The 27,154-nt window shown below is 40.8% G+C and overlaps 2 protein-coding genes across 4 annotated transcripts; one reads left to right on the forward strand and one right to left on the reverse strand.

The window, feature by feature from the left end:
- Window positions 1-167: 167 nt before the first annotated feature.
- Window positions 168-8,386, forward strand: zdhhc16b (zDHHC palmitoyltransferase 16b). Of its 3 annotated transcripts, XM_085415861.1 has the most exons (11): window positions 168-406; window positions 830-891; window positions 2,446-2,756; window positions 2,838-3,032; window positions 5,431-5,519; window positions 5,611-5,639; window positions 5,754-5,887; window positions 6,239-6,324; window positions 6,413-6,536; window positions 6,700-6,770; window positions 7,142-8,386. In XM_085415861.1, exons 3-11 carry the CDS (start codon window positions 2,487-2,489, stop codon window positions 7,242-7,244), a joined length of 1,101 nt encoding a protein of 366 aa, XP_085271987.1. In that variant the 5' UTR covers window positions 168-406; window positions 830-891; window positions 2,446-2,486; the 3' UTR covers window positions 7,245-8,386. The 3 variants fall into 3 exon arrangements, with proteins under 3 accessions (XP_085271987.1, XP_085271986.1, XP_085271985.1); XM_085415860.1 differs by lacking the exon at window positions 830-891; XM_085415859.1 differs by lacking the exons at window positions 168-406; window positions 830-891 and having other exon boundaries at window positions 1,984-2,756.
- Window positions 8,387-8,424: 38 nt separating this feature from the next.
- On the reverse strand, window positions 8,425-26,922 carry mms19 (MMS19 homolog, cytosolic iron-sulfur assembly component). The gene is made up of 31 exons (XM_085415856.1): window positions 26,789-26,922; window positions 26,244-26,292; window positions 26,029-26,129; window positions 25,770-25,855; window positions 25,535-25,609; window positions 24,828-24,897; window positions 23,322-23,450; window positions 23,129-23,190; window positions 21,687-21,773; window positions 21,489-21,563; window positions 21,197-21,274; window positions 20,741-20,879; window positions 19,700-19,854; window positions 19,426-19,504; window positions 18,845-18,970; window positions 18,670-18,751; window positions 18,478-18,575; window positions 18,234-18,392; window positions 17,862-18,017; window positions 17,538-17,637; window positions 17,132-17,234; window positions 14,672-14,749; window positions 14,429-14,555; window positions 14,235-14,341; window positions 14,055-14,111; window positions 13,768-13,957; window positions 11,264-11,346; window positions 11,011-11,175; window positions 10,780-10,839; window positions 9,897-9,997; window positions 8,425-9,690 (listed from the first exon to the last, which is right to left on the reverse strand). Exons 1-31 carry the CDS (start codon window positions 26,874-26,876, stop codon window positions 9,660-9,662), a joined length of 3,096 nt encoding a protein of 1,031 aa, XP_085271982.1. The 5' UTR covers window positions 26,877-26,922; the 3' UTR covers window positions 8,425-9,659.
- Window positions 26,923-27,154: the final 232 nt, after the last annotated feature.

Genomic DNA, 27,154 nt, shown 5'->3' on the forward strand with positions numbered 1-27,154 from the left:
TCATTTCCCAGGATATATTGCGAGCTTTCGACGCACTTTCGCCACAGAAGAGAACAAATAGACAGGAGGCGCCACTTTGGAACAATATACCGGGTAGCGACTTTTTATGTTTAACGCTACTGATTTTACCATAATTCTGACTGTTGCTGTCAACTCCTGGCACACTTTTCCTTACAAATATTTTCCAGATATTTCGCTAGCACTCCAGTCTAGAAGCCAGAACAGAACAAGCTGCCAGCTTTGCTGCTGTCAAGCAACTCATCTCGTCAATACACGATCTTCTTCGTGAGTCTCGCCGCTTACAGTCTGATTGCTGCAGTTAGGGGAGTAGCTGCAGGTTCCAGTTCAGCCGAACCATGACCTGACCGTGGTGCTGCAGGTCTGTCTGCCCAGTTCTCCTGACCAGGTACAGTCTAGCGATGTTAAGTTTGGCTCGGGGCGGCAAATAGTTTCTATTAAAACAAACACGTAAAGGCTGGCGTTTGGAAGCGGCTACAGTTAGCTAGCAGCTAGCCAGCTAGCGTTAAAGTGTGACATGTCTGACTGTTTGGATATAATGGACACGAGTCAAACTGGTTGTAGTCCTGTGGCCATTAGTAATACTGTTTTGTCTTTTATATGTAGACTTCATCAGTCATAACCAGTCACTGTGAGAAACATGTTTTGTTGTTGTTGTTGTTGTTTTTAAAAAAAAAATATAATAACATTAAAACCAATAGCAGAACTGTGATTTGATAAACTTTGAACTGTGGTGTGGTCTGAGCACAATGTATGGCTTACATGTCAAAGTGATGACCAAGTGGAGACCTCTTGTGTTCATTTGACTCAGCCGGACCTTCCTGTGAAACATCCATCAGTTTCCATTCATCCAGCAGCGCAGTGTAGACGCCGGTATGATGATTTTTATAATATGATAGCACGAAAGTGTTCTTGTGATCTCACTTCATGTCAAGCTGAAGGTGGCAAAGAGTCAGACTCTGATTCACAGTCTCCATTAGTTTTATAACTTGAAGCTGAAGAAGTGAAATAAAAACCTTTCATCCAGCAGCATGATCAATAATGCGCAAACCACATCACAGTCACTAAAGCTGCTATCAAAGGGACTGAAGACAGGGCTATACTTAAGATTATCTCCGTGTCTGTGTTTAATTAATCAGTTTCAGAAATAGTGAATGATATTCTTTGAACATTTCCAATATCCAGAATCCAAAAACATGAAAAAGCAAGCTGCTGACTACAAGTGAAAAATATCAGACAATCCCCCCTCCTCCTCTCTGACTCACAGAAGACAGTGCAGAGGAAGAGGACAAAGTAAGGCAAGGCAAGGCAAGTTTATTTGTATAGCACAATTCAACAACAAGGTGATTCAAAGTGCTTTACAGAGACATTAGAAACAAGAACAAATAAAAAGCATGATTTAAAATTGTAAAGCTTATTATAGTGAGACTGTGAGGTAGTGACCTTATTCTATCGAAGTCCAGATTTAGGGCAGCAGGTTGCCATAGAGACTGCTTCTTCTCCCATGAATCCCCCATCTGTGTGGCACGATCTCCTTCTGTCTGTCAGATACAACCATGCACGTTAATATTATGCCCTTCAAACACCCTTCAGACGCCCACCAGCCTTCCTGTGCAGTGGTGAGACTCGTTCAACTTGTCACACAACCAGAAATCGTGTTCGCTCTCTTTATTGCTGAAGTAAAGGAAGTAAAGGCCCTCTCAACAAGAATTTGTCTAATGTTTCTGTATGTTACATGTAGTCCCTGACTTATGCGATTATGTTAAACTTGACAGATCTGTACATGTCACCTGTTGCTGGATGTCCCGTCTTATTTTCATCTTCTTTTAAATGTAAATAATGAGAGATGCGCTCTCATTATTAATGCCATCCTGTTTTGGAGAACCTGAACAAGTCTTATCTGTGTAACCAATACTCACTTTCATGACCCGATGCTCCAGGATCAGGTGGCCACTTTATTTTCCTTAAGACGTCCGTTTGCGTTTCCCTCTTATAAGGTTACCAATCTGCATCTCCCCTGAGAGTCCCCAATAGGTTTTTGGCCTGCAGATGAAGATTTGCCTTCAATTATTAAGAGGAGAAGTTTATTTGTAGGGGCTGATGGGCATAACTCCTTACCTGATAGCCCTTGTCCTTGTGTGCTTTGATGGGCATATGTCACACAGGAGATGCTGTTACTGTACTTGAGTAACTTCAGTGTTTTCTAGGGAAAGGGAACACTTTCTGGGAAAGGGATCCCTTGTCCTCTATAAAGCTCACTAGTCTTCCTGTTGCCTGCCTTCTCAGATACACTGGGAGCTCTCAACAAGCACTCGGTGACGATGGAAAGCTCCGCATCTGTCAGGCTGCGTTACGAGGAGCTGCTGTTTTATGCGGCCTGTGTTTCTAACTGCTGGTCTGTGTGTCTGTGTGTCTGCGTGTGTTTAGAAGGCAGAGTGTGTAGGAGAGGAGGCAGTGGCGGTGGTGGCATGCGTGTGAGCAGCAGCTGGAGGTGGCAGCTCTCCCGAGCCATGCGACTGGCGCTGCGCTGGTGCTGGCTGTGCCGCACGCAGAGGGGGGGCCAAGGCGGGGGTACCAAAGCGGGGATCGGCGGCAGGTTGTCAGAGGTGTGGCGTTACAGCAAGCTCCTGCTCAAGTCGCTGTACTTCAACAGCCTCACCAACTCAGACACTCTGCTGGACTGTGCTTTTGAACCCGTTTATTGGATTGTGGACAACGTGACCCACTGGTTTGGAGTGGTAAGCTCACTTCCCTCCTCTCTTGATTCCCACGCCTGCTGCTGCTTTCCTTAATCATTTTTCCTTCTCTTACCCTCCCAGGTGTTTGTCTGTCTTGTCGTCTTGCTGACATCCTCAGTTGTGGTCATTGTCTACCTGTTTGTCCTTCCCATGATCGTCAGCACTTACCCTGCACACTGGATTGTGTGGCACCTCTGTTGTGGCCACTGGCTTCTCATTATGGTGGTGTTCCATTATTACAAAGCGACCACCACCTCTCCAGGACACCCACCAAAGGTAGGAGTCACACTCCTCAGAGGCTGACATAGTGACTTATTCTGCTGCCATCATTGATTTTTACATTTTTTAAGTACAAATGTGAATACTTTTTAACATTTAAAACATTTCTTTTTTGGTTTATGCGTTGGTTTGTAGGTATTTTTTGAGATAGGGTGATTATATTTCAAAGACTGTAATTGAATTACTTTTTGAATATTAACAAATCATAAAATCATAAAGTAAAAATCTACATACAAAAGTATTTCTGATTTCTTAGGGGTTTTTTTTTTTTGCATATTTGTCACACTTACATGTTTATATGTTACATAACCCAAGAAAATGAATTTTTTTTTAATGATTTTATTTAATTAGGCAGAAGTTATCCAAACTTACCTGCCCCTGTGTGGAAAGGTAGTTGCCTCGTAAACCTAATAACTGGTTGTGCCACCCTTTGTAGCAAGAATTGCAGTCAAGCATTTGTGATAATTGGCTATGTGGCTTTCTAATGGCTGTGGAGGAATTCTTTTGATTCAGTCACACTGGACAGGTTTTGAGCACGAACGGTCGGTTTAAGGTCATGCTAAGGTCATGCTAAAGCGTCTCGATTGGATTGAAGTCCAAACTTTAACTTGGCCGCTCCAAAACCTTCAGTTTGTCTTTTTGAGCCTTTCGAAGGTTGACTTGCTGGTGTGTTTACCATTGTTCTGCTGCATACCCATGTGTTCTTGAGCTTCAGGCCATTAACTGATGGTTAGAAATTCTGTGTTAGTTTTACGTCAGATGTAACCTTTTGTCTCATCAGAGTATTTGCCCAAAAGACTTGGGGATCATTAAGATGTTTTTTGGCAAATATGAGACTGGCCTTTGTGTTCTTTTTGATCAGCAGTGGTTTTCTCCTTGGATCTCTCCCGTGGAGGCCATTTTTGCCCAATCTCTTTCTTATTGTTGTATCATGAAGTCTGACTTTAACCCTTTAAAGCTGGTCAGAGCGGGCACGCTCTGTTTTGCGTAGCTATTTTTAAATCCCGGTAGAACTGCAACCGTGTAAGCTCGCGCAATAATTTTTTTTTGCACATGAAACCAGAGGAGTTGTACTTACATTTTATGCCATCAGCTTGTCCTAGGTCACAGTTTCCTTCCACATATAGCTTTGCAAAAATGGCATAAAAACCACTTGCAGCAATAAAAACACAATATTCCAGAAACACGCTTTACCGATCCGATCAGCTGTTCGTAACACTTCCTATGTTAGAATAGATCATCAGCGCAAACTATCGCACGTCCGCCATTACCTGCCCGAAACCGGAAGTGACGTCATTTTCTCGGAAATGTAGTTTTTCACCTTCAGGGCCCCATCAGCCTATACTGGTGTTTTAAAAGTTATGTTTGACTTTATGACTTTCTGTGTCGTTTCTGGGATGCTTAGAAGTCATATTGCACTGCTGGAAATAGTTTATTTTGATGCATATGCTGTTTTTTTGCAAATTTGCATTATAATATTTATTTTCGTTTTTCCTGTAGTAAATAAAAATTGGTGTATTTCAAAAATAAAACTATGAAGACATCCAAAATAAATTTCCTGTGGTGGGAAACTAGTTTGTGCAACTTTTTTGTATTTACAGTTTTGAGGGATAAACCTCTTAAGTTTCTCTAACTAGAAATATATGTTAAAAAAACCAAAACGATTTTCAATTTTTTTTTGTAGTTTATTGCACTTTTTTGTAATTTATGTAATTACTATGCACTTAATGCAGACATATTATTAAAATTTGGGCTATAATGGTTGTATTGATGTATAGCAACTTGAAACGCTCCCAAAAATGGCTCCACAGCATGTAAAAATATAATATAAGCTCTGGCGGACTTGGTTCTATGGTAGGTCTTAAAGGGTTAACCGAGACAAGTTGAAGTCTGCTTTAGATGTTGTTCTGATTCTTTTGTGACCTCCTGGATGAGCCGTTGCTGCACTCTTGGAGTGACCTTTTTTTTTTCCTTAATGAATGAAATCTTGACTTTAAATACAGCGTTTTGTATTTACTCAGGTTACCTTTGTCTAATATTAAAATTAGTTTCATCTGAAATATTCAAATAGTCAAAAAATGTAGAAATCAGAAAAGGCAAAAACCTTTTCACAAAACATAACATTGTAACAAAAGACATCAAACCTGTGAAATAATTTACTAAGGTCATAAATCAAGTGAGAAGTAGGTAAAGTGTTTTTTTTATAAACACTTATACAATTGGACTTTTTAAAAGCAGAGGAACTGCCCCTGATGGTCGTTAGAAAGAATGCAGGTTTATGTGTCACTTCTCAGACCCAGCGGTCCATCATTCCATCTTTTATGTACAGGCTGTGGTATTTTCTGAAGATGACAGAAGAGCTTTTGTCAAGCTGCATTTTTTTTTTCTATTTTAGGACAAAAGTCCCTTCCCTTCTGTGTCCATCTGTAAGAAATGCATCACTCCCAAACCACCGAGGACACACCACTGCAGCATCTGCAACGTGTAAGTTCTTCACGTAGTTCCAATGTGGAGAGTTGGCGTGTTTTATATGTTTGTTTTCTTTTATCATATTAAAATGTTTGCTATATTGCAGGTGTGTTTTGAAGATGGACCACCACTGTCGTATCCTTTGAGCGAGGAAAAACTCATGAAAATGACTTTTATTCTGTTCACTTTTTGTTTTGGTGTCTCCTGGTGTTCCCGCTTGTTACACGTATTGAACTGAGCTCTTTCCAGCCTGGTTGAATAACTGCGTGGGACATTTCAACCATCGCTACTTCTTCTCCTTCTGCATCTACATGACCATGGGCTGTATCTACTGCAGCATCAGCAGCAGGAACTTGTTTCTGGATGCCTACGACGCTGTAGAGGTAAGGCTCGATAAGGAAAGATTCAACCATCTATATGTTTGGGTGGCGTTTTCGTCATAGCAGCTGCATCTCATTGTTCCAGTTCAACTGAGATCCATTCTGACACGACATATTCCTTTAAGCAGGTTTTTCTAGGTATTATTAACACTACCCCTCTGCACAGTTTGGGTGAGGAGCTATGAGGAAATAATTTGCATCTGTCAGTAAAGCATGATTTGCAAAATTACTCTGATTAAAGACTGTGCCAGCTGGTAAACAAAACTGTAGGCTTTGGATAGTAACGTTAAAGGAGCAGTTCAGCACAAAATACAAACTTTGGACACTACTAACTGTCCTTCCTGTCCACCTCAGACCTACTATCAGACCCCTCCTCCGGACTACAGTTTTAGAGAAACCACTGCTCATAAGAGCATCATCTTCCTCTGGGTGCTGACCAGGTGTGAGACACTTTACCTTTTCAAAAAGTCCATAATGCCACTTGTATAGTGCAAATTGTAATATGCCCCTTCTCCCTCTTCCCTGCAGCTCTGTGGCAGTCGCTCTGGGTGGACTCACCCTGTGGCACGCCATGCTTATCAGCAGAGGAGAAACCAGCATAGAGCGGCACATCAACCGCAAAGAAGCCAGAAGATTAAAGGAGAAAGGAAAGGTACGTGCACTCCTGTGCAGAGTCAGTTGCTATATATGAGCAAAAGTTTAGTCTTTTATTGGACAAACCAGTTAAAGTTCACCAGACATGAATCCTGCATAGGAACAAAATTCAAACTCATCGAGGGTCTCTGAAAATCCTGTTTTCTTCTTTTCCTAATCAGGTGTTCCGAAATCCATATCATCGCGGTAAAATGAACAACTTGAAGCTACTGTTTGGTGTGCAGAAGAGGAGGTGAGCTCCGTCACTGCTTCAGCTTTTGATGAATATGTGCAAGTATTCCATCTAGAGAGAGGTTCTTATTAGTCATAGCTGGGATCATGTGCTCAATACAAACTATTATTCCACCTGTTTTTCTAACTGCATAAAGGAAAAGAATAGGAAAATATTTTTATATTAAATTGACACATTTGATGGTTTTCATGCAAAGCCAGCTGGCAGGTTTCTTTCAGTGTTGTGCTTACTGAAAAGCAGGGACACAAATTACCACTGTTGTATGTATGATTTTTGAAATGATCAGTTGTGTCCCCTTTAAAAGATCACAGCTTTGTCATCCTTCATTGTTTTCAGTCACATTTCATCCCATCTGTTCTTCTGTTCCTCAGTCACTGGCTCACACGGGTCCTCTTACCCTCCAGCCATCTTCCCTGCGGAGACGGCATCGTGTGGGACTGCACCTTCGCCAGGAGAGACCCCATGGCCATCTGACTTTCAGCTTTTTAATGTCGTACCATATTTAAAAAAACAAAAAACTTCAAACCTGCATTTATAACCAGCAAAGAAGAAAAGACTGGTTACACAGATCAGCAGCCTTTTGCTGTGTCTGTATCAGCACTGATAAAAGTGGAGAAACACAGGAGTGTCTCAACTTCTTAGATCCAACTGTCACTTTTCCAGCATTGTACAGTGAGACTAAGCTGTGACTGCAGAGCTGTCGACTGATCTGATTCATGGATGCTGCTGGTCAGCATCTCAGTAACGCCTCGTTCACACAACTTTTATTGAAGAGGTGATGAAATGTTGTGGGATTCTGTTACATGGTGTGGTTTGGCACCATCACAGGAGCCGAAGTTAAAGCTTGTTAATGGTGCTATGTGTTGCATACAGTACAGCACGTTAAAAAACCTATTTTATCGTTATTAAGTGAAGACCTGAAAGTCATGTCGGCAGACCGTTTACAGCAGACTCTTCTTCTCAGTTCATGCTGTAAAACAGACTTGCACATTTCCCCTCAATCTGACTTTAGCTTGTAAAAGAGAGCGTTCCACCTTTATGTGCTTTTTATAAATTAGTGATAAAAGTGCAAAACACGGCACCATTAGCAGCTGAGACTGTATCAATCTCCAGCTCTGTTTAAGGATCGGCGTCTTCAAAATAACAGAAGATAGCTGTGGGAGGCAAATCGTGAAAACATTATTTAAGAAGTGTTGTGTTAGTATGTAAATAATTGTTATTTGTAAGTTGTTTTTAATACCAACTACTCTACATGTGTTTCAAAAACCATCCCCTGGCTTTACTGGGAGCCACTGACCTGAACTCATTTCTTGGTGCCAAAGACGAGTGAAAAACCAACTACACAGCTCTTGATTTCAGAGAACTTTAAACACAGATGTGGTTGTGTGCCTTGTTTGGTTATTCAGCCTTGAAATATGTGACTCAGACACTGAAATATTATTCTGTCATTTAATTTTTTTTTCCTCCCCTAAAGCCACATTTTCATATCGGCAACCTCATGATGGTTTTGGAGGCTCTGCAGTTGCCATAGAAACAGACATCCAGCTGTGATAGTGTTGGAGCTGTGCTCTGATTTCATTTATCTCGCCGCCTTAAAATAAAACAAGGTTTTGATATTTCTGGGTTGACGATATTCAGACAGACACGAGTGAAATTTCAGTGTAAACAAAGGTTTAATGACATCTTAAATATTGTCTTGTTTTCTTGGCATAAGTTGATGTGAGGTCCAAAGTCAGCCAACATTTATGATTTAATATTAACAGAATACAAGGCAGATGTTGAACATGACGTTCACATAACTTAAAAGCCAAACAAAAGTACATTAACCTAAACGGATATTTCATTCTGTAAAAAGTATCCTAACATTTCAGTCAGCGGAAGCTTTCACGCTCGATCCATGAACAGTTGGCACATTCATATTCTAGCAAGTCTCAACATCGGTTAGAGACGTCACTGCTCAGGTATACATTCACATGAGAGTGTAAAAAGGTCACTGATGTGTCTTCCACTGCTGTGGGGGTTGGAAGAAAAGTGGTTCCAAGACTGGAGTAGGTGCCTGCTTTGTCTGCAGTGTGAAATTGCTGGGACACAGTGTGTTAACCACTGTTAAGTATCCAAGTTTCTGCTACGTTACAGTTCTCAAATCTGCTGAAATAATGGCTGCTACTTAAAAGGCATCGAGGCAGATCTAGCGTCACACCGACGCCTTGTCAGCGTCACGCTCTCTGCTTTTATATGCAGTGGGAAAAAAAATTGCTTCTTTTTATACAGGAGCTGAAAAATCCAATTCCCTGGCACTACCTCATTATGGTGCCTACTGACAGATGTTCATGATCTCAGGACAGTAACACTAGATTTGAGACATTCTGAAGAAACACAAATGATTACATGATCTTTGTAAGTGGTTTTTGTTATTTTGTTAGCTGACCAAACCAGTGTCCCTTCATTATGATTATGACCTTAATGCATATATGATTTTACCAGCTGTAAAACCTAAAATATAAATACGCCTAAAATCTCATTTTGAAATTTTTGCACCTTCAGCAGTGAAATATTTCCCAATCAAAATGGCGTCATCTCATTTCATGTGACTGTTTGGTCCAACAGGACAACAATATTCATGAGGCGTAATAACAAAACACTCATTTCATTCTTTTGACTAAGCTCTGCCATCAGATTTATGTGCGTTAGTCTATACAGTCTTGTGCGTTTGTGAAAATACAGACAGTTAAAACATTTCAGTATAAAGGGGAAGAGTAGGAGGGGCAGAAGGAAGCTGGGAGATCCTCGAGGGTGGAGGCTGCTGGAGAGCTGACCCGCAGAGGGTGAGCCGTTGAGTGAGTTGAGTGCTACTTGGTATCTGTAATTTGGTGGCGATTAGGGGGGAAATCATCTTCCACCAGGACTTCCTAAGAGGAACCTACAGGGACAGTTAGAGAAATAGCCATAAACACATGCTTTACTAAATGCTATGGCACCTGTTTACATGCTAGTAAGATTCACAGGACTAGGAAAAGAGTTAGAGTAACATCAGTATAATCACAAGCTGACATGTCTTCTAGATAAATCACTTGTTTTTGGATTTTTTAGAGGAGTCCATCTTTAATAGGAAAAGGTAGTTCTTACCACTGTGCTCTGGCCTGAACTGCCTCCCTCCTCACCAGCCTCTTCTTGTCATCCAGAGGTTTGGCGAGCGCTCGAAGTACTCGGGCCCGAAATGGCAACACCTTAAATCACACACAGATAGGAGGAAAAAAAATCGGTAAAGCAATTAATATGTTAACATTACACTTTTTATACAAGTTTCCTGTTGAAAAAATGTTGGGAAAAGTGACGATTAGAATCACGGACTCTTCTTCTAAGGCCTTAAAGGGGCAGTTCACCACGAAATCCTGTTATGCTCATGAGTGGGTGACAGGATGTAAATATTAATGGTGCTCATCTCGGCTGAGCTGTAATGTTTCTCATTGGTTTAAGTACACAGTAGACAGAAAACAGGTCCCACATGGAGCTGCTCACAAAAAAACTCATGATTTCTAGAGAGAAACATCACTGCTGAGCTTCTCAAATACATTTAACGGTACTTTTGGCAACCAAGCACAAATGCCATTGATAAACAGCACTATGTCCAGGAGGGAAAATACAGAAATTTGACTTATGAGGATCAATAGTGTCACACGATGACAAATTTGTAGCTTGTAATTCTCTGACTCAAACATTGTGGTGAAATCCAACAATCATAAAGACTCCTTTAGTAATTAGCTTCAATATAACTGACTGCATTTAGTCAGATTGGTCAATTCAGTCTGATTGCTAAATGTTTCCATGTTCAGGAACCGTAGTTTATGTTTGTGAGTCCTTATTCAGCTTTTGTAAAACAAAAACACATTTCAATAAACTGGTTGAATTTAAAGTTTTTCAAACAGTTAAAGATAAAACACACAAATTAGGAATTAAAAAAAATCTTATGGAGGTTGAAACCAAAGTATTCAAAGATGGTACGTTTTACCTCATGTACAGGGAAGTAGGAAAGAGCGCTGATGCAGGACAGCGAAGCAATCCGTACACTCTGCAGTGTAAAGGAAAAAACACTGTCATCATTTAATGAACTTATACAGTCCAATAATGAAGGTAGGCTTTTTGTAGAGCACTTACAGCATTAAATACTAAAACAAAACAACAGTTTATAATCTTGAGGAGACTGAATAGTTAGTGAACAGACTGTGGTGATCTAACTAACCATAGCTGGACTGCAGAGGAGGGCCAGCAGCCTGTTGACCAAAGCTTCCAGCTGCTGTATGAGAACTTGTGGTGGGTTGACGAGGACGGGCTCCAGACAGGACAGAGTTGTCAGATGAATGTCCTGATCAGGACCCGACAAGGCTTCCAGCAGCAGAGAAAGAAGCTGCACAGGAACAGGACTTTGATGATTACAGGCACCTACCAGCTCGAGTCATTTCTTACGAGCATCAGAGCTGCTCTGTGTTACTCACCGCTGGAAGTTCAGTGACTTGAACCTGCTTGGGCAGCTTATTGACGATGTTAGATAAAGCTTTCAGGTAGTTGGGCTTCTTCTCTGGTGGAAACAAACAATACACAAATAAACCAAAAACATTACATTCTGAATCTTGTATATACACTGATCAAACAGGGTTTAAAGCATGGAAATCTTTGTCTTCATCAGTTTTTGGTGACAAATTCCTTTTTTTTTTTTCTTGATGTTTGTGACACTTAAATGTTTCAGATAATCAAATATAACACAAGTAAACACAAAATGCAGTTTTTAAGTGAAGGAAGTGAAGAAAAATATCAAAACCTTATTGGCCCTGTTAGAAAAAGTGATTGAGCCCCTAACCTAATAACTGGTTGGGCAAACCTTAGTGGCAACAACTGTAATTAAGCATTTGCGATAACTGCCACTGTGGAGGATTTTTGACTCACTCATCTTTGCAGAATAGTTGTAATTGCTGTGAATTGCCCTTTGTTTTTCATGAGGCATTCGGAGGTGGACTTTCTGGTGTGTTTTGGATCATTTACCTGCTGCAGAACAGACAGACACCTTCCCAAAAAGTTCCACTTTTGTTTCATCAGTCCAAAGAACGTTTTTTTTCCAGAAGTCCTGGGAATCATCAAGATTTTTAATGGCGAATGTGTGACTGGCCTTTATCCTCCTTTTGGTCAGCAGTGCTTTTCTCCTTGATATCCCCCCCCCCCCCCCCGAGGCCATTTTTTCTCAGTCTCTTTCTTAATGTTGAATCATGAACTCTTGACTTTAACTGAGACAAGTGAGGCCTGCAGTTCTTCAGTGTTGTTTTTGCCTCTTGGATGTGTCGTCGCTGCGCTCTTGGGGTAATTTTGGTCAGCCGCTTACTCCTGGGAAGGTTCACCACTGTTCCAAGTTTTCTTTATTTGTGTATGATGGCTCTTACTGTGGTTCAATCGAGTCCCCAAGCCTTAGAACCCCTGCCAGACTGATAGATGTCAGGGATTTTGTATCTCAGGTGTTTCTTCAGATGGTGGCACGATGTGTTGCTTTTTGAGATCTTTCAGCCTGCTTCACTTTGTCAAACAGCTTCTAATAAAGTGATTTCTTGATTCAACAGGTCTGCCAGTAATCAGGCCTCAGTGTGTTTAGTAAAACTGAACTCATCTTTCCACAAAATGTGGTTAACCGCAGTTAATTCATAGTTTAGCAGGAGGGGCAATTACTTTTTCGGAGAGGACCAGGAGAGTTTGGACGTTTCTCTCTCAATCAATGAAATCATCATCTAAAAACTGCACTTTGTATTTACTCTGGGTATCTTTGTCTGATATTAACATTTGTCTGATGATCTGAAAAATGTAAGCGTGACAAATATGCAAAACACTAGAAAATCAGGAACTTTTTTTTTTTACACCACTGTAATATAAATGTCTGGACTAAACAGCTCACACGTGTAGTTTTATATGTTTCTGCTAATGGTGAAACATTTTTTACACATTTATTTTCAGTAATCTTGTACATCTGAGCACTGCTACTGCACTCTAATTAGTAGGTCTAGTGAATAACACTTCTAAACCTGAACATCATGTGTTGGCTAAGACTTTTGCTATTTTCCCTTTAAGTCTCCTCCATCCAAAGAAACTATTGGTGCAATATTTGCAGTACTCAAGAATAAAAAGCTGTTTCTTTTTTTGCTTCTAAACATTAACGGCAGTGATGGGAATAATGGCGTTACAAGTAACGGCGTTACTAACTAATCTAACTAATTACTATTTCTATCGTTACAACGCCGTTACCGTTACTAACAAGAAAATGCGGTCGCGTTACTATTTTTCAACAAACAGACGGCTGAAGCTGTGTTCAGCTTACCGCACTTTATATCAGTTGCACGGAAGTAGCTGTAAGTAATCTGGGCGCTACAGCTTTAAGCAGCTGCGCGTGCTCCCGCGGACGGCAATCACTTTCTGGCAGACGATCACTTTTTGGCAAAACACCTGTAGCTAGGGGGTAATTAATCGTATGAGTGCTGCTGTTTGACTGCGATTGGCTTACCATGACTACTTTAAGAAAGCAACAATGTGATCTATACCAGTTTTTAAATTGTGTTGATAGGCCACGTAAAACCAGAGTCATGATAAACAATATATACGCTGCGTTTTTTCCTGAGTAGTTTCGTCACCTTTACTCTCTAAGGACAGCGCTAGCAAGCACTCTCTGCTTAAGACAAAACTTGTGCATATGATTTTAAAATTGACAATTTATATTTGCATTTAAAGTTATGAAATATGATTAAATAAACATGTTTGTGGTTGCTACAGTAAAAAAATAGAACTTTTTCTACTCTGATTTTATGTTTTTGCCTGATTTTAGATCAATTGTGTTAATACAGTATGTCAAAATGAAAACATAACTGTAAATTCAGACACGTGAGGTTGTGCTGAAAAGGATGATACCAAACAAGGCAAAGTAAATTGTAAATTGTTTGTGTAGGTTCGACTGTCCTGGTGCCTTTACCTTGGGGTGCAGCGTTGAACCCTTGCACCAGCTTGGCTTTGTTCTCGCTGAAGAAGCGCTGGCGGTACATGATGCGTACATCAGCGTGGCAAGCTCTGTTCAGGACGTCGGTGGAGTCACTCATGAGTAGAGAGAAGCCGTCTGCCGCCGCCATCGGACCTAAACCGGCATCGTCGAGCAGAGAGAAGAGCTGCGAGGTACACAGAAAAGAGAGTAACACCAAATGTGTTTTCCACTAAAAACACAGTAAGCATGAAAGCTCCACTGTGTGCTGCTCAGTTTTGTACCTTGTCGGTCAGTGTTGTGAACAGAGGGTGGTATCGCAGAAGCAGAGCCTTGGAAACCTGCGGACAAGCACAACCTTACTATCATTCTGAAAAAGATTTGTAAGGTGAGTGGTGAAACAAGTAAAAGCTCTTAATGCGCTGATGATTAGGAGTGAGCAGTACAGACACAGTCACTCTTACCCAGATCATAAGTGTAAATGCCTGAGTGTGAACAGAGGATGAAGGTGAGTCCAGCTCGCTGCACACTCTCTTCACTGTCCTCTGAATTAGGCTGTCGAGGGAATCTCCTGAAGAAGAAACAGAAAATGTTTTAATAAATGATCTAAAGCTTTTAGATTTAATAAAAGCCAAGCTGTGACAGGACACAAACTGACCCTGTGGTTTCTTGTTGACCAGGCCAGCAAAGCACTTTGCAGCTGACGTGTATGACAGCGGGTGGCTGCAAGTGCAGCTCATCTCCTCCAGTGCCGACAGCAGTTTGTCAATCTGGGGCACCTCCACCTGCAGACGATACTTAACACTGTCAAAACAAACTTCAACATACATTTCCTAAAAGTTTTTATTTATTTCTTTAAATTTAACGGAAATCTGAATTAGTTGTTTAACATGAGACTCACGCCGCGAGGTAGAGAACACACACTGCCCATAAGCAGACAAACCAGCCGAGACAGGCTCCAGGAATCCCCCTCCTGCTTCTGAGAAAAGTAATCACACTTGTTACCCGAGACGTGACCTGATGGAGTGGTTCCAGTTTAAAGCTTGCTTCTACTCATAATGGAATGTGAATGTTGGCATTAATGTGCTTTCAATACTTTTGTCAACTGCTCTTTTTCTCAAGTCAAATAATGGCAAAACACACATTTAAGAGATAAACAAATAAAAATAAATAAATAAAAACTAAACAAATGACTTTTCACTTGAGCTTTTCTGAAATAAAAACATTGTAAAAATATGCATATACCCAGTTGGGTGTTTAGGTTAATTGCCCATAGGTGTGAACGTGAGTGTGAATGGTTGTTTGTCTCTACGTGTTAACCCTGCGACCTGTCCAGGGTCCCTGCCTCTAATGCTGGGCATTCACTGTGCGGTTTTTGGCCCATTTTGAGCAGTTTTCAGTCGTGCGACCGTTTTGGGGGTTGGCCGAGTTTCGCCTTAATCGTGTGTCGTGCATCGTGTTGTAAACATGGGGTAACGAGAAGCGATTAACACCTCACAACCAGCTCCCGATCATCAATCGCTTGGTCGTAAGTAGGGCTGCCACGATTTGTCGACTAGTCACGATTACGTCGACTATCAAAATCGTCGACGACTGATTTAATAGTCGACGCGTCGTTTGAAGCTTTGTAAGATCCCAAAAGACGCAGGAATAAGTAGCAGGATTTAAGAGTGTAATAACGGACTGAAACAGAAGATGGCAGCACTGCATGTACAAGGATGCCAGCTGCCGTTAAACCCCGAAGAAGAAGAAGAAGCAGCTGTGTCCCAGAAATCATAGCGCGGCCCAGCTTAGTTTCCAACAATGGCGGCAGCTAGTTAGTTTTAATATTACTCTTATTATTCTTTCTGGGTCAGAAAATAAACGTTTAACGTATTTTCAGGCGAGAATGTAGCTGTGTAAACCTCAAATATCGGCTCAGTTTATCAGGACACCACATATTTTCAAAAGCGCTCCGACGTTTTCGGAGACGTCTGTTACCCACCAGCTGGATAGCTAGCCGGGGGCTAGGTCACTAGCGCGGTGAGAACACCGGACTCCCGGCAAATTGTTTTCTAACCCACCGCCATCTTTCGCTACTCAGGTTAAATATATATGAGTCACTTAGATAAATTAAAAATGTTGTTGTTTGGCTTTTTTAGTATTTTATTTGTTCCTGAGTAAATCGGTTTGTCTGAGATTAAAGTTATAGTTTTTACACAGCTGAATAAACGTCAAGCAGACAGCTGATTATCAAAAGTGTGAGATGCTGGAGAATATACTCCGTTGTCCTGTTATATTTTAGAAAGCAAGGAGTTCATTAAACTTCACCGAAACAATCTGCAAATTTCATTAAAATTGAATAAACTATCATCTTGTCTTTATTTTTAGTTAGCACAGACCTTACACACTTAAAGCTGTAAGCTAATGATAGTTATATAAGAGCAGATGCTGCTGGTGCAATAAGCTGTAGTTTTACGTCCAGTGGATGATGATCTGATTAGTCGACTAATCGCATAAATAATCGGTGACTAGTCGACTATCAAAATAATCGTTTGTGGCAGCCCTAGTCGTAAGAAAATCAAACGTGTTTGAAATCCTGTCGGCCTTCGTGAGGGTGTCACCGCAGCCTCTCACACTGTGCACGCACAAACACAGAAATGAAAGTGAAAAGGTGGAGCAGCACGGCAGTGCGGCATGTGATCTGGACACAAGCGATGAAAGCACACCTTGTAGAACTTTGGCAAGCTCATCTGAGCCTTTTCGATGTGGCCTCACGAAGTTATCACGACCGCTCTGACCATGAAAATAGTTGGATCTACGCTGCTGCTCAATCACAGCTGCCTGATCAATGTTTTTCATGAGCAATTTAGCAAAGTTGATGGTGGTGGTGTGTCTGTGTGAGTGAAAGACAGAGAGGGAGAGCGAGAGACAGATTTTATGTTATAACCTTCATGTTATGGACGCACAGTGTGAGCACTCAGGTCGCATCAGAGCATCGGGCCGTATAGTGTGAGACCTGCATCGTGACCTACGAACTTCTAACCTCTGCGAGTCAATCGTACAGTTTGAGCAGGAGCTGAATAACGCAACTGAAAAAAAAATTGCACAGTGTATGCCCAGCTTAAGACAGCTGAGATAGGCTCCGCCCCCCACTGAAGAGAATAGATGAATGGTTATGTACATTTATGACCCTATATGTAGTTCTGGCATTGTTTATTTTAGAAAGCTTAAAATCAGAAAAAGCCATCCAGAACACAACACTGCCTTGACATTTGTGTTGACTGCATCAGTTTGTATACCGTCTGATTCTTTATAAACTCTAATTATACAGTCACTAATATTTAATACATAAAATAAATGAGCACAGACAAAAACAGACCTTGAGAAGCTGCATGTGTGAAGGGAACGAGTTGTCAGGCAAAAAAGAGACATCGCCATCCAGGAAGAGAGACACAGCTCTCGACGCCGTCTGCCCCGCCAGGCTGAAAGGAAGCCACACACACCTCATCAAAAAGTACGCTCTGCATTGTGCAAACAAATCAAAGGCATTCGCAAAGAAGAAAAAAAGAGAGACTGTGAAACAGACAGGAAATAGTATATTTAGATCAGCAGGTGTGACACAAAGGAGGAAATACAGCAAGTACAAGCTACTTTTAGTGCAACTTTGTTTTGTTTATCTCTGCATTTAGAGACACTAGGTGTGATAAGAATAACAACATTTACTATGTGTAAATGTGTCAAAAGACAAAATAAAATCAGGCCAAGAGGTGAACAAGATTACTGACGTGGGCTGCAGTCTGGAGCAGGAAGTGCTGATGACAGGAACCATGGCAGACAAGACCACCTCCTCTACCAGAGGACTAGGAGTTCCAGATGATCCCTCACCTGAAGAGCAATTGTTTTTTAAAGTTGGGGGACTAAATGTTTTTGACATGAACACGTTTTACAAATGAAAGCTCAATTCAGTTGTTAGAAAAATATAACTGTAGCTTCAGGACTCAATGGATGGAAGTCTGTTAATTCATAAGTTATACTGAGAAGATTCAAATTAAAACTATTTTGATGACGTAAGATGAAGCTGGTCAATCCTTTCACTGATCCTTTCTCACCCTGCAGTGCTGCCTGGAGCGCCAGAGACAACAGGTGTGGGATGATGATGTTGTGGAAGCAGCGTCCCGCTTCCTCGGTGTCCTGGACCTGCTCTGCTATTCTCTGAAGGCTGCGGCACGTCAGCACCACCTCATCCACTGAAAAACTAACATCACCTGAAATGAACAAGATGTCACAGAGGTGTTAACCTTAGAGCATTTCATAGGACAACAACACGCTTTGGTAAAGCTTTTTGAATTTGGAGACTAACTCCAGTGAAGTGATGTGTGATTGTAAATTTGCACCATGACCCACTGATCAGTTATAAACATACTATATATAAATATAAGTACTTGAAGCTAAAATAAAAAGCATCTTTTTTGCCAGATTACCTGTGTGTGCTGAACGAAGGACCTCCAGGAGGACAGGTGTGCTCTCCTGGACAACACTGGGTTGGATGGACACTGCAGCCAGAGCTGACAAACACCGCTGACGCACTGCATGATGGGAATGTAGTTCAGAAGCCTCCCCTTGGTCTTGATTCATGGGCTCTGAACAGACAGGAGGGCCAGGTCACATAAACACTACTTGTATGTGTTCCTGTGCCTAAAATACATGATATTTTCAGCAGCTTACCAGTATACATCTCGTTCTTTAGTCTTGGAATCAGTTTGGAGATGACGAGTGCCGGGTGCAGCTGCGCTAAGGCTCCAGCACACTCCGCCACAGCAAGACTGGAGGCAGAAACAAGACAAACACAAGAGAGGTGTCAGGATGAACGGGATTCAAATAGATAACAGGGAGCATCAAAGAGAAACGAAAGCTCACCTGACTCTGTCATCCTCTTCAATCAGCAGCAGTCTGGTCAGATGATCAAGAGCTAGCTCAATATCAGATTCTAACAGCAGACCTGAACAAGGGGAAAATATTTACAACATTCGTGAAAAACGTCTGACTCTGTTATAACGCTTTTAAGCAATTATATATTTTTAAATTTAAGTACCTGCTTGTTGTGCCAGTGATGTGAGCACAGAGGTGGCAGTGATCTGCAGGCTGGAGTTGTTCTCAGAGAGAGCAGAAAACACGACGCCGCACAGAGATTCTCGGAAGGCTAAAAACACACTCTCATCTGAAGTAAAGAGACGAAACGCAGTTACGAGAAACAGAGGAGGTCAAAGCTGTAGTTCCCTTGGTCACAGTCAAGCAGCAAGTAAACAGTTATCTTTTTTTTTTTAACCACACTATAACTGTTTGAAGTTTGTGACAATTACAGTGTAAACACACAGAAACTGACAATGATTAAAGGTCAACAGCCGTAACCAAGTAAAGTTTTTCTTTGGTCACTGGACTGAATGTTTTAGCTTGACTCAGTTCAAACAAAAGACAAACAAAACTGTTTGATATATATCAGCAAAGTCACAGTCAAGAAGATTCAAATATTTACAGGATCGAGGACGTGCATATCTGAAATGTAGAGTAACAAATGAAGAGCTATAATTTCAAGATTTTATGGCCGATGTTGAAGTTTAATGAGATGCAGCGGTGACTAGAAGAGGGAAAAACAGCAGTGAACACAGCACTCACCATTGTCTGAAGACTGGCAGTTTTTTACTGAATGGATAAATCGCTGCACCACCTCCAGTAATGTCCTTCTATGGGAACACTGCACAGAGAGAGAAACAGATGTGATCATGGACTTAGTTGTGTTAAAAACAAAACAAAAACATAAAAATCCAGATGTTAATCAAAGAAAACAGGCTCTAGAGTTCTCATACAACACATTCTCTCTACTCTACCCATACTTAAATAGCCCAATATTAAACCAGTTAAACATGTAGACATCAGCTGTCTCTATTACCTGTGCTCTGTTGTTATATTGCTCAAGTAGCGATGGCATGACAGCAGCTGTAATGATGTGACTCGCACTAGTGGAGGCGCTGCAGGCGGCTTGGAGGAGCTTTGCGCTCGGCCATACAAGCTTTAAGTCTGGTTCACACAGGTGATGTTTGCAGTCTGAAAAAAAGCACAACACAGTACAACACAAGACCCATTTGAATGTCTCAGAGACTCATTGTTTAAAACTACGTTTAACAATAAATACTGATTTCTTCCAAAGAACCGCTGACAATTACAGTGTGTTTACGTTGACTGTATAGACTGTAAATAAAAGATGGACCCAGTAACTGTGACATCACCCTCAGTTTTTTGGGCTCCTCATTATAAAGCCTCAACATTAGCAATTTTGGTCACTGCACTGTTGTTTTTTCTGGAGCTAAAAGTGTTTAGTATTTAGGCAAGAGGGGGTTGCTAAGTTATTAGCTAATGCTAAGTCTAAAAAGCTCACAAAGGCCTGGCAGAGAACCCCTGGCTACAGCTATCTGTGTAGACATCTGTCAGTCAGAGAGGCCACGACCCTAACTTTACAACAGTATCCAAATATATCTGCTGTATTTAAAAAGCAGCGGGTAGAACACTTTTTCTAACAGGTTGTAAAAATGCATTTCATGGTGTCATGTTGGGAATTTTAACACTGAAGTCAGCCTCAGGGGGCCTTGAGAAGTACCAATTTTTCCATAGCAAGTGATTGTTGCCATAGGAGTTGGGATCTAGGCCTTTTGGACCCGGCCCTAAGACTCAAATATTGTGTTTTCAACCCACCTGTACAATCAATCTGTTAGACAGCAAACATGATATATTAGGTTATGAAAAAGTTGTGGTGGTATACACAGTATATATATTTAAAAAAAAAGTTTCCTGCCAACTTCCTCCCCAGTGTACTGTACTACATAGTGCCATATTCCTCCTCGTCAGTATACAGAATTTCATTTCTATGTTTCTTTCTGGAACAAATGTACCTTTTTTCACATTTTCATGCATGCATAACAAAGCTGCATTTTACCTGTGAGAATGAAATCCAGGAATGTGCTGAGGGAGTCCTCAGAGTCAGAGCTGAGGACTGAGCGAGACAGACAGGAAGTGAGTGCGGTAAGAGCAGCGAGGCCTGCAGACTCGATCCTCTCGCTGGAGGTTTGAAACACCTGCAACGACACAACAAGCACAACTTAACTTGACTCTGCTGTTGTTAGTTAAACAGCAGTGAGGTCTTCATTCGCTTAATGCTACAAAAGAAACCTAGTATTTGGTGTTTCAGAAAGCACTACTGGCCTTAAATGTGCCTATGTTTTTTATGAGGGTGGAGTGGGTCAAAACGAGCTAAAAACAGAAATTAAAATCACACCACACCGAATAAAGACCAGCTACAAGATATTAAAATATGTCTTAACAGAGCCAAGGCACAAAATAAGTACTACAAGTACTACTGCTATTTACATTTAAAAACTGATCTCAAACAGACCTCTCTGCGTACTGCTGTCCACAGTCCCTGCAGGAATTCAGCCACATGCTTGTGTTCATACTGTGACACACAAGCAGCCTGAAAATGTAAAAATAATCACAATTTATCTACATGACTCTGCGCTGGACCACTTGTGACAAACGACTCTGCTGCTTAAGGGAATCGTGAGCTGTGCATCATTCACCTTTACTCATGCATACTCTGTGCAGCTGACAGTCAAATGTTTATATCTGAACTGTAAGCTCCTGTTTTAGCTGGAGGCACACAACATTTTTAGAGACGAGTTTCTCACCAGAGTCTGCAGCGAGTCCAGCTTTGCGCTCTGAACGTCTGAGTCCAGCTTCTCGATGAGGAGAGGTAACAGAAACTGTAAGATAGCAACAAATATTAGCGCAGAGGCCCTTCGTTTAGTTTGCTTAGGAGGAAAAGCTCCAAAACAGAAAAAGTAAACGACGTTTGAAAAAAACAAATAAATAATACTTTCACTCACCTCTGCAAAATTTGGAGTCCCAGTAAGGACGGCCCTCAGAGCCTGAACCAGTTCCTCCCTGGTGATGCCATGTGGGTCATTAGGAGGCTGAAGTGAGAAGAGATTTAAGAAGTCTATTAAAACATGCAGAACCCTACAAACATTCACAGATAATGGAAAGTACATCACACCCCCTCCCAGTTTCCTGTCCCTCTTCACTGCGCTATCAAATAATGAATATAAAGACTCCAATGCATATATGAAAGATGTCTCTTTTGTTATACAAGCACCAAGGTGAGTGTCGATATTTCTGACAAACACAAATATATAAATGCAGAAAGACTCGTGCTATTGCAGACTTGCATTTGCATTTCATTTAATACCTGAAATAATACAATAAAAATGTAATCTCAAAGACCACTGATCAGTCATTATCAACTGGCAACCAATCGTGAAGCAAAAATGCTGCCCAAAATTCACAGGGTTAAACTTTAGATCTCTGTCTTATATTGCTTTACAACACATGAACAATATTTATTACACGTTGTTGTCACATGTATCCCAGTTTGGCCTACAAGGAGTTCTAACATCAGTGTTAATTTCCTCAACCAATAATTCTAATGAGGTTGTTGATGCATTCGCTTTCATCAACACCCCCCCCCCCCCCACACACACACACACAAAAAATGCACAAGGACAAAAACTACAGTTTAACGTATCAACATGTTCATTAACGAATAAAAATGAAATGAGTTGTAAATAACTCAGTGGCAGAAGCAAACTTTTACACTTTTTGTCACCTTTAGATTTAGTCTATGATAACATTACAACATTTAGCTGATAAAAACTTAAACGCCTAAATTATGAATGAAACTAAATGATGTTTTAGTCAGAAGATTAAGATTAAAGCTAAATCAAAATTTGCTGTGAAAACGAAAACTTTGTAACATGTTATGGTTTAAAATGGTCACTAATTAGTGAATCAGTAAATATAATCATTATTAAATATAAACTATGACTATCATAGCATGCTCATATAGATCAATGCAAATGTATAATAATAGATTTTCTAAATGATCCAATCTGTCGACTGATGTGTTGGGATATATTGTCTAAAGTGTTCAGAAACTAATGCTGATCCTGCACTGTTTCCTGTTTCCTCTTCAGTTTAGACTGATGAGGGATGCTGGCCTTGAATGCTTAATAATACACATGGTTAAATATGCCCGTTCTTATACTTTACATGATGTTTTACGTCACATACACAACAAGCTTTGCACCCATGTGCTGCTTTGCTCCAGAGAGACCTGTGATGCTCTGTGACATTGAGCTGCTTTTCGCGAGCAGTCGCTGCGTTATAACTTCCTACAGAGTCTGTCTGAGGTCACAGGAAGTCAGTGATGACATTTATGTCTGCTACACTCAGTTCTCGGTCCAAACCAGCTGAGTAAACAGGGACTTACTGGGGAGAAGTCGATTGGGAAATAGCAGGACGTCACTTCAAACAGTTCCTCTGTGAATTTACCTGAGACAGCAGATAGGAAAGGAATGGGAGTTACAGTTTGATCACTGTGGCAGAAAAAAGGTGAGCTGCAGGTCAGGGACGCACAGAAATACAGAAGAGGTGACGGTGAGAAGAAATTATGGTGTTCTCACCGAGCTCATAGCCTCTGTGAATAAGGTTTTTGGCAATCTGAAAGGCCAACAAGAGGTTGCGAGGATCTCGCTCCCCGTCCATGGACTGCACAAAACCGAAGACAAAGTCGGCACCCAAACCCTTAAGTTCTGTGGGGAAACGAAGCAGGGACACATCATGTGGGGAAAAAAAAGTTTTGCAACACAACAGACAAACACTGGTTCACACAATGACTAACAATGGCTTGCGTGAGAGTGCCACGATAAAGGAACTATACAACCAACCGTCTCTTCCTCAAAACTAGGAAAGCTGGTGAGGGTGTATCGGTGAAGCTTACTACCATCTCCAGGTGGGGATGATTATTATTTTGGCATGAAGAGCAAAAAAACCCACAAGATTAATTTTCTTATGTGAAGTTAAAATATTAAAATGGAAGAAACAAGTAACAGCAGCTAAAAAAAACATTGGTACTAAGGGGATTTGTCAGTTTTCTAATGATTGCATCTTCTTCTCAATCATTCACTTCCTCTTATTTAACCTACACACACACACACACACACACTCTGACTGCTCCTGAAGCAGCTGTATGACGTTTCATTCCCTAAGTCAGAGGGCAGATATCAAAGCTCATATCAGAGCCAGAGATCCCAGCAAGATTCATTCATGTTTACTTTGATAAATCAGTCTTTGATGACTCGGTCTGAATCGTGATTAGAATGTTGTGATTAGTCATGTTGATTATCATCATATTGGAGATGAAGAAGAGTGTAATGATTTTTAAGACTCTGACAGTGTTCTTAATATAGTTTAAAACAGAGTCATTAAACCCCACAAATCACCTACAATCAGCCTTACTGGATCGGATTAATATCACCAGTTTGTAATTAAACTGTTTTATCTACAGTTGCTGTAACCTGCATGCTGTACATGTCAGGTCACAGCTGAATAACGAAGATTTACAACTCATTTAAAATCTATTTAGATCACAGCTGTTTTTTTATATATAATAATGAAATGATTCTGTGTAAATGAGTAAACATCTCTGCTACTTATATATATAAAAATCATATTTTTCCCCTCTTCTGTTGTTAATACAAACAACGCAATCAAACATGATCCACAGAATTAAACAGGAGGGTCTTGCCCGTTGCCACGGTGAACATGGTCTGGAACCAAACAATCAGAGCTTACATTTAAAGTTTGTTAAATCTGCTTTCTGGAACAAAGCCCAGGTCACAGTACCATCCCTCCTGTAAGCGTTTCCATTTTAACAGCTGGTAGCTAAACACAACTATTCCACTGTCAGCCCTCCATTTTCATTTTTTACATATGGCTGTTATCCTAAAATATTAGCCAAACAGAGGACAGCGTGTCAGCGCCTTCCATTACTGCTGTGAGATTGTCCGACTTTTAAAACTCATGCTCAATTCTTAAATCACCGGTTATTTCAACATGACCTGCTTCCTTCCACAGAGCTTTCTGTCTCTGTTAACTGAGGTTTTGTGAATCAAACCATAATCTCTTACCCGCCTCTCTGGTCTCCATGATGTTGATAAGCATGCTGTAAACACATGCTCTCTCTGACAGCATCAGAGACTGCAGGGGAAATAAATACATTTGTTATTAGTAGGAACGGTTTTAGATGAGTCAGTTTTACCAGCAAAAACAATAACAGAGAGGAAACAAGAACATCTAACAAGTGTGGCACGATGTTTCCGACAGTGTGCTACATTAGGTTTTAAATGCATTACTTTCGGAAAAATCAAACACCGCAAAACTAGGAAAAGTCACAAAATGTCCACTAACGTCAGAAAAAACAACTCAGACAGTGGAACTGTTGACATCATATGTGGAATATAAAACGTGAATTGTTTGGTTAATCATAATAAATTCTTTGATTAATGGTGCAAACTCGTGCACTGCAAATTGCTTAAATGTAATTTTTAACATTAGCATAACCCTCCAAGTACAGTGACCTAGATTAGTTATAGATGTTAGGTGAGTTATTTCTAAGCAACAACTTGATCTTGGCAATAATTTTGGTTAAGTAAAATACACCATGCGGTCTTTGTAAAATCCATGTTCTCTTCAATTCCCATTTTAAAGAACACAAAGACAACAAAGCTCACAACTAAGTATTAAAACTATGACATTATGTAGGTAAAAATCAACCCAGCACTGTCATTATTCCTCAGAATAACACTTTAAATGTACAACAATATGACAGTCTCACCTGTACGTGGATGTCCTGGAACACTGACCTCAACATGGACACAGCTGAGCCAGGAGGCAGGTTTGTACACTTTGTCTGAATTTGGGGGGGGGGGGGGGGGTGTACATTAACAAAACAGTAAGAGGAAATCCACAACCACAACCTTCACATCTGGAACTTCTCAAAAAAAGTCCCTCAGCCTGAAATGAACTTGCAGATTTGAGCAGAAACTAAATGTTATCAAAGAACGACTAACCAGCTCCTTTAGCCCCTTTAAGACGGGAGGTGTGACGACATAATGATCCTTCAGACGGTTTTCATAGAAGGCAATAAGCACTTCCACTGTGGAGAAGAACAGGAAGAAATGCTGAGTGCTGATCGCCCCTTGACATGAATAAGCGTCATCGTAAGACATATATGAATATAAAATGTAGTTATTTGAGTGCATTTTTGATTTGTCACTTTGCAAGAAGCTGTGCAATGCTGGCACAGTATATGGAAGGAGAAAGGTGTACCTTCTCTCTCTGTAAGCTCTCTATAGCACTCCTGCAAAACCTCAGAGAGCAGAAGGACTCCTCGGGCTCGAGTGTGAGGCTGAGAACTGGTCAGACTGGACCTTTAACAGGAAAGGTAATGAAGATGGAAGTTGATATTAGATAGGAATATAATTGCAAACTCTGGCTGGTTCGGGCTGATATTTTCCCCTGACATGACGATGAACACAGCTTACCCCAGTGCTTCCACCAGCTGCAGAACTGTAAACTTCCCATCTTTGACACCTGAACAAAACAAACAAACAAACAAACAAACAAACAAACAAACAAATAAGTTTAGTGAAGTGAAGTGATGAGCTACAGCAATGCAAGAACACGCATGCTCTTAACTCTAGTAGTTGTACCAGGTTATAATTCAAAGGTAAGGCCACAGGGTTCATTGACAGGCTACCTTACACAAACTCAGCAGCTAGCAACCAGCATGTGCTTTAACCACTACGGACTAGCATCAAATTAAGAGTCCTTGTGAAGTGGCAATGTGTTCAAACTCGATGTATACATTCAGAGTGTGCATTTACATCGACAAAATGAGCAAATATATTTTCACGGCGAATGCTTACTCTTTATCTTGCGGTTATAACACTACACAGGATGTTGTGGCGCTAAGTTAGCTAGTTAACCATCACGTCTCGCTGCGCATCCTCGGAGAGCAGCTCTACAGCCTCTCCGGTGTTACTCTTATGAAAAATGTCATCGGCAAACCGCGACGAAAGCCTTTTACCTTTTGCTGCATCTTTGGCCTTGCTGTCCTGCAGTCCAGACACAAATTCCTCCACCAGAGACAGCGCCAAGGTACTGTCCGCAGCCATCGTGTCCCTGTAACTACTTCACTGGCACTACGCATGCGCGAAAACTTTAGGTGAATCGCGAAAAGCGATGGGTTTTAGATTATATCTGATAAAAATAAAACCGTTAAAACCAGTATAATATTATTTCCACACGTTTTTCATATTTATAGAAATGGTGGAAGAAAATCTTCAATATTATTTTTCCTTTAATGCTGCATTCAAGTACTGTCCGAACAATGCATTACAAATACTAGAACTAGTACGTCCTCTCCCTTCCACTAAAGTTTTGCTTTTCAAGA

The sequence above is a fragment of the Rhamphochromis longiceps genome, linkage group LG8 (genome assembly GCF_057381845.1).
Source record: "Rhamphochromis longiceps isolate RC_006_pf linkage group LG8, R_longiceps_female_GT1.1, whole genome shotgun sequence".
Lineage (NCBI taxonomy): Eukaryota > Metazoa > Chordata > Actinopteri > Cichliformes > Cichlidae > Rhamphochromis > Rhamphochromis longiceps.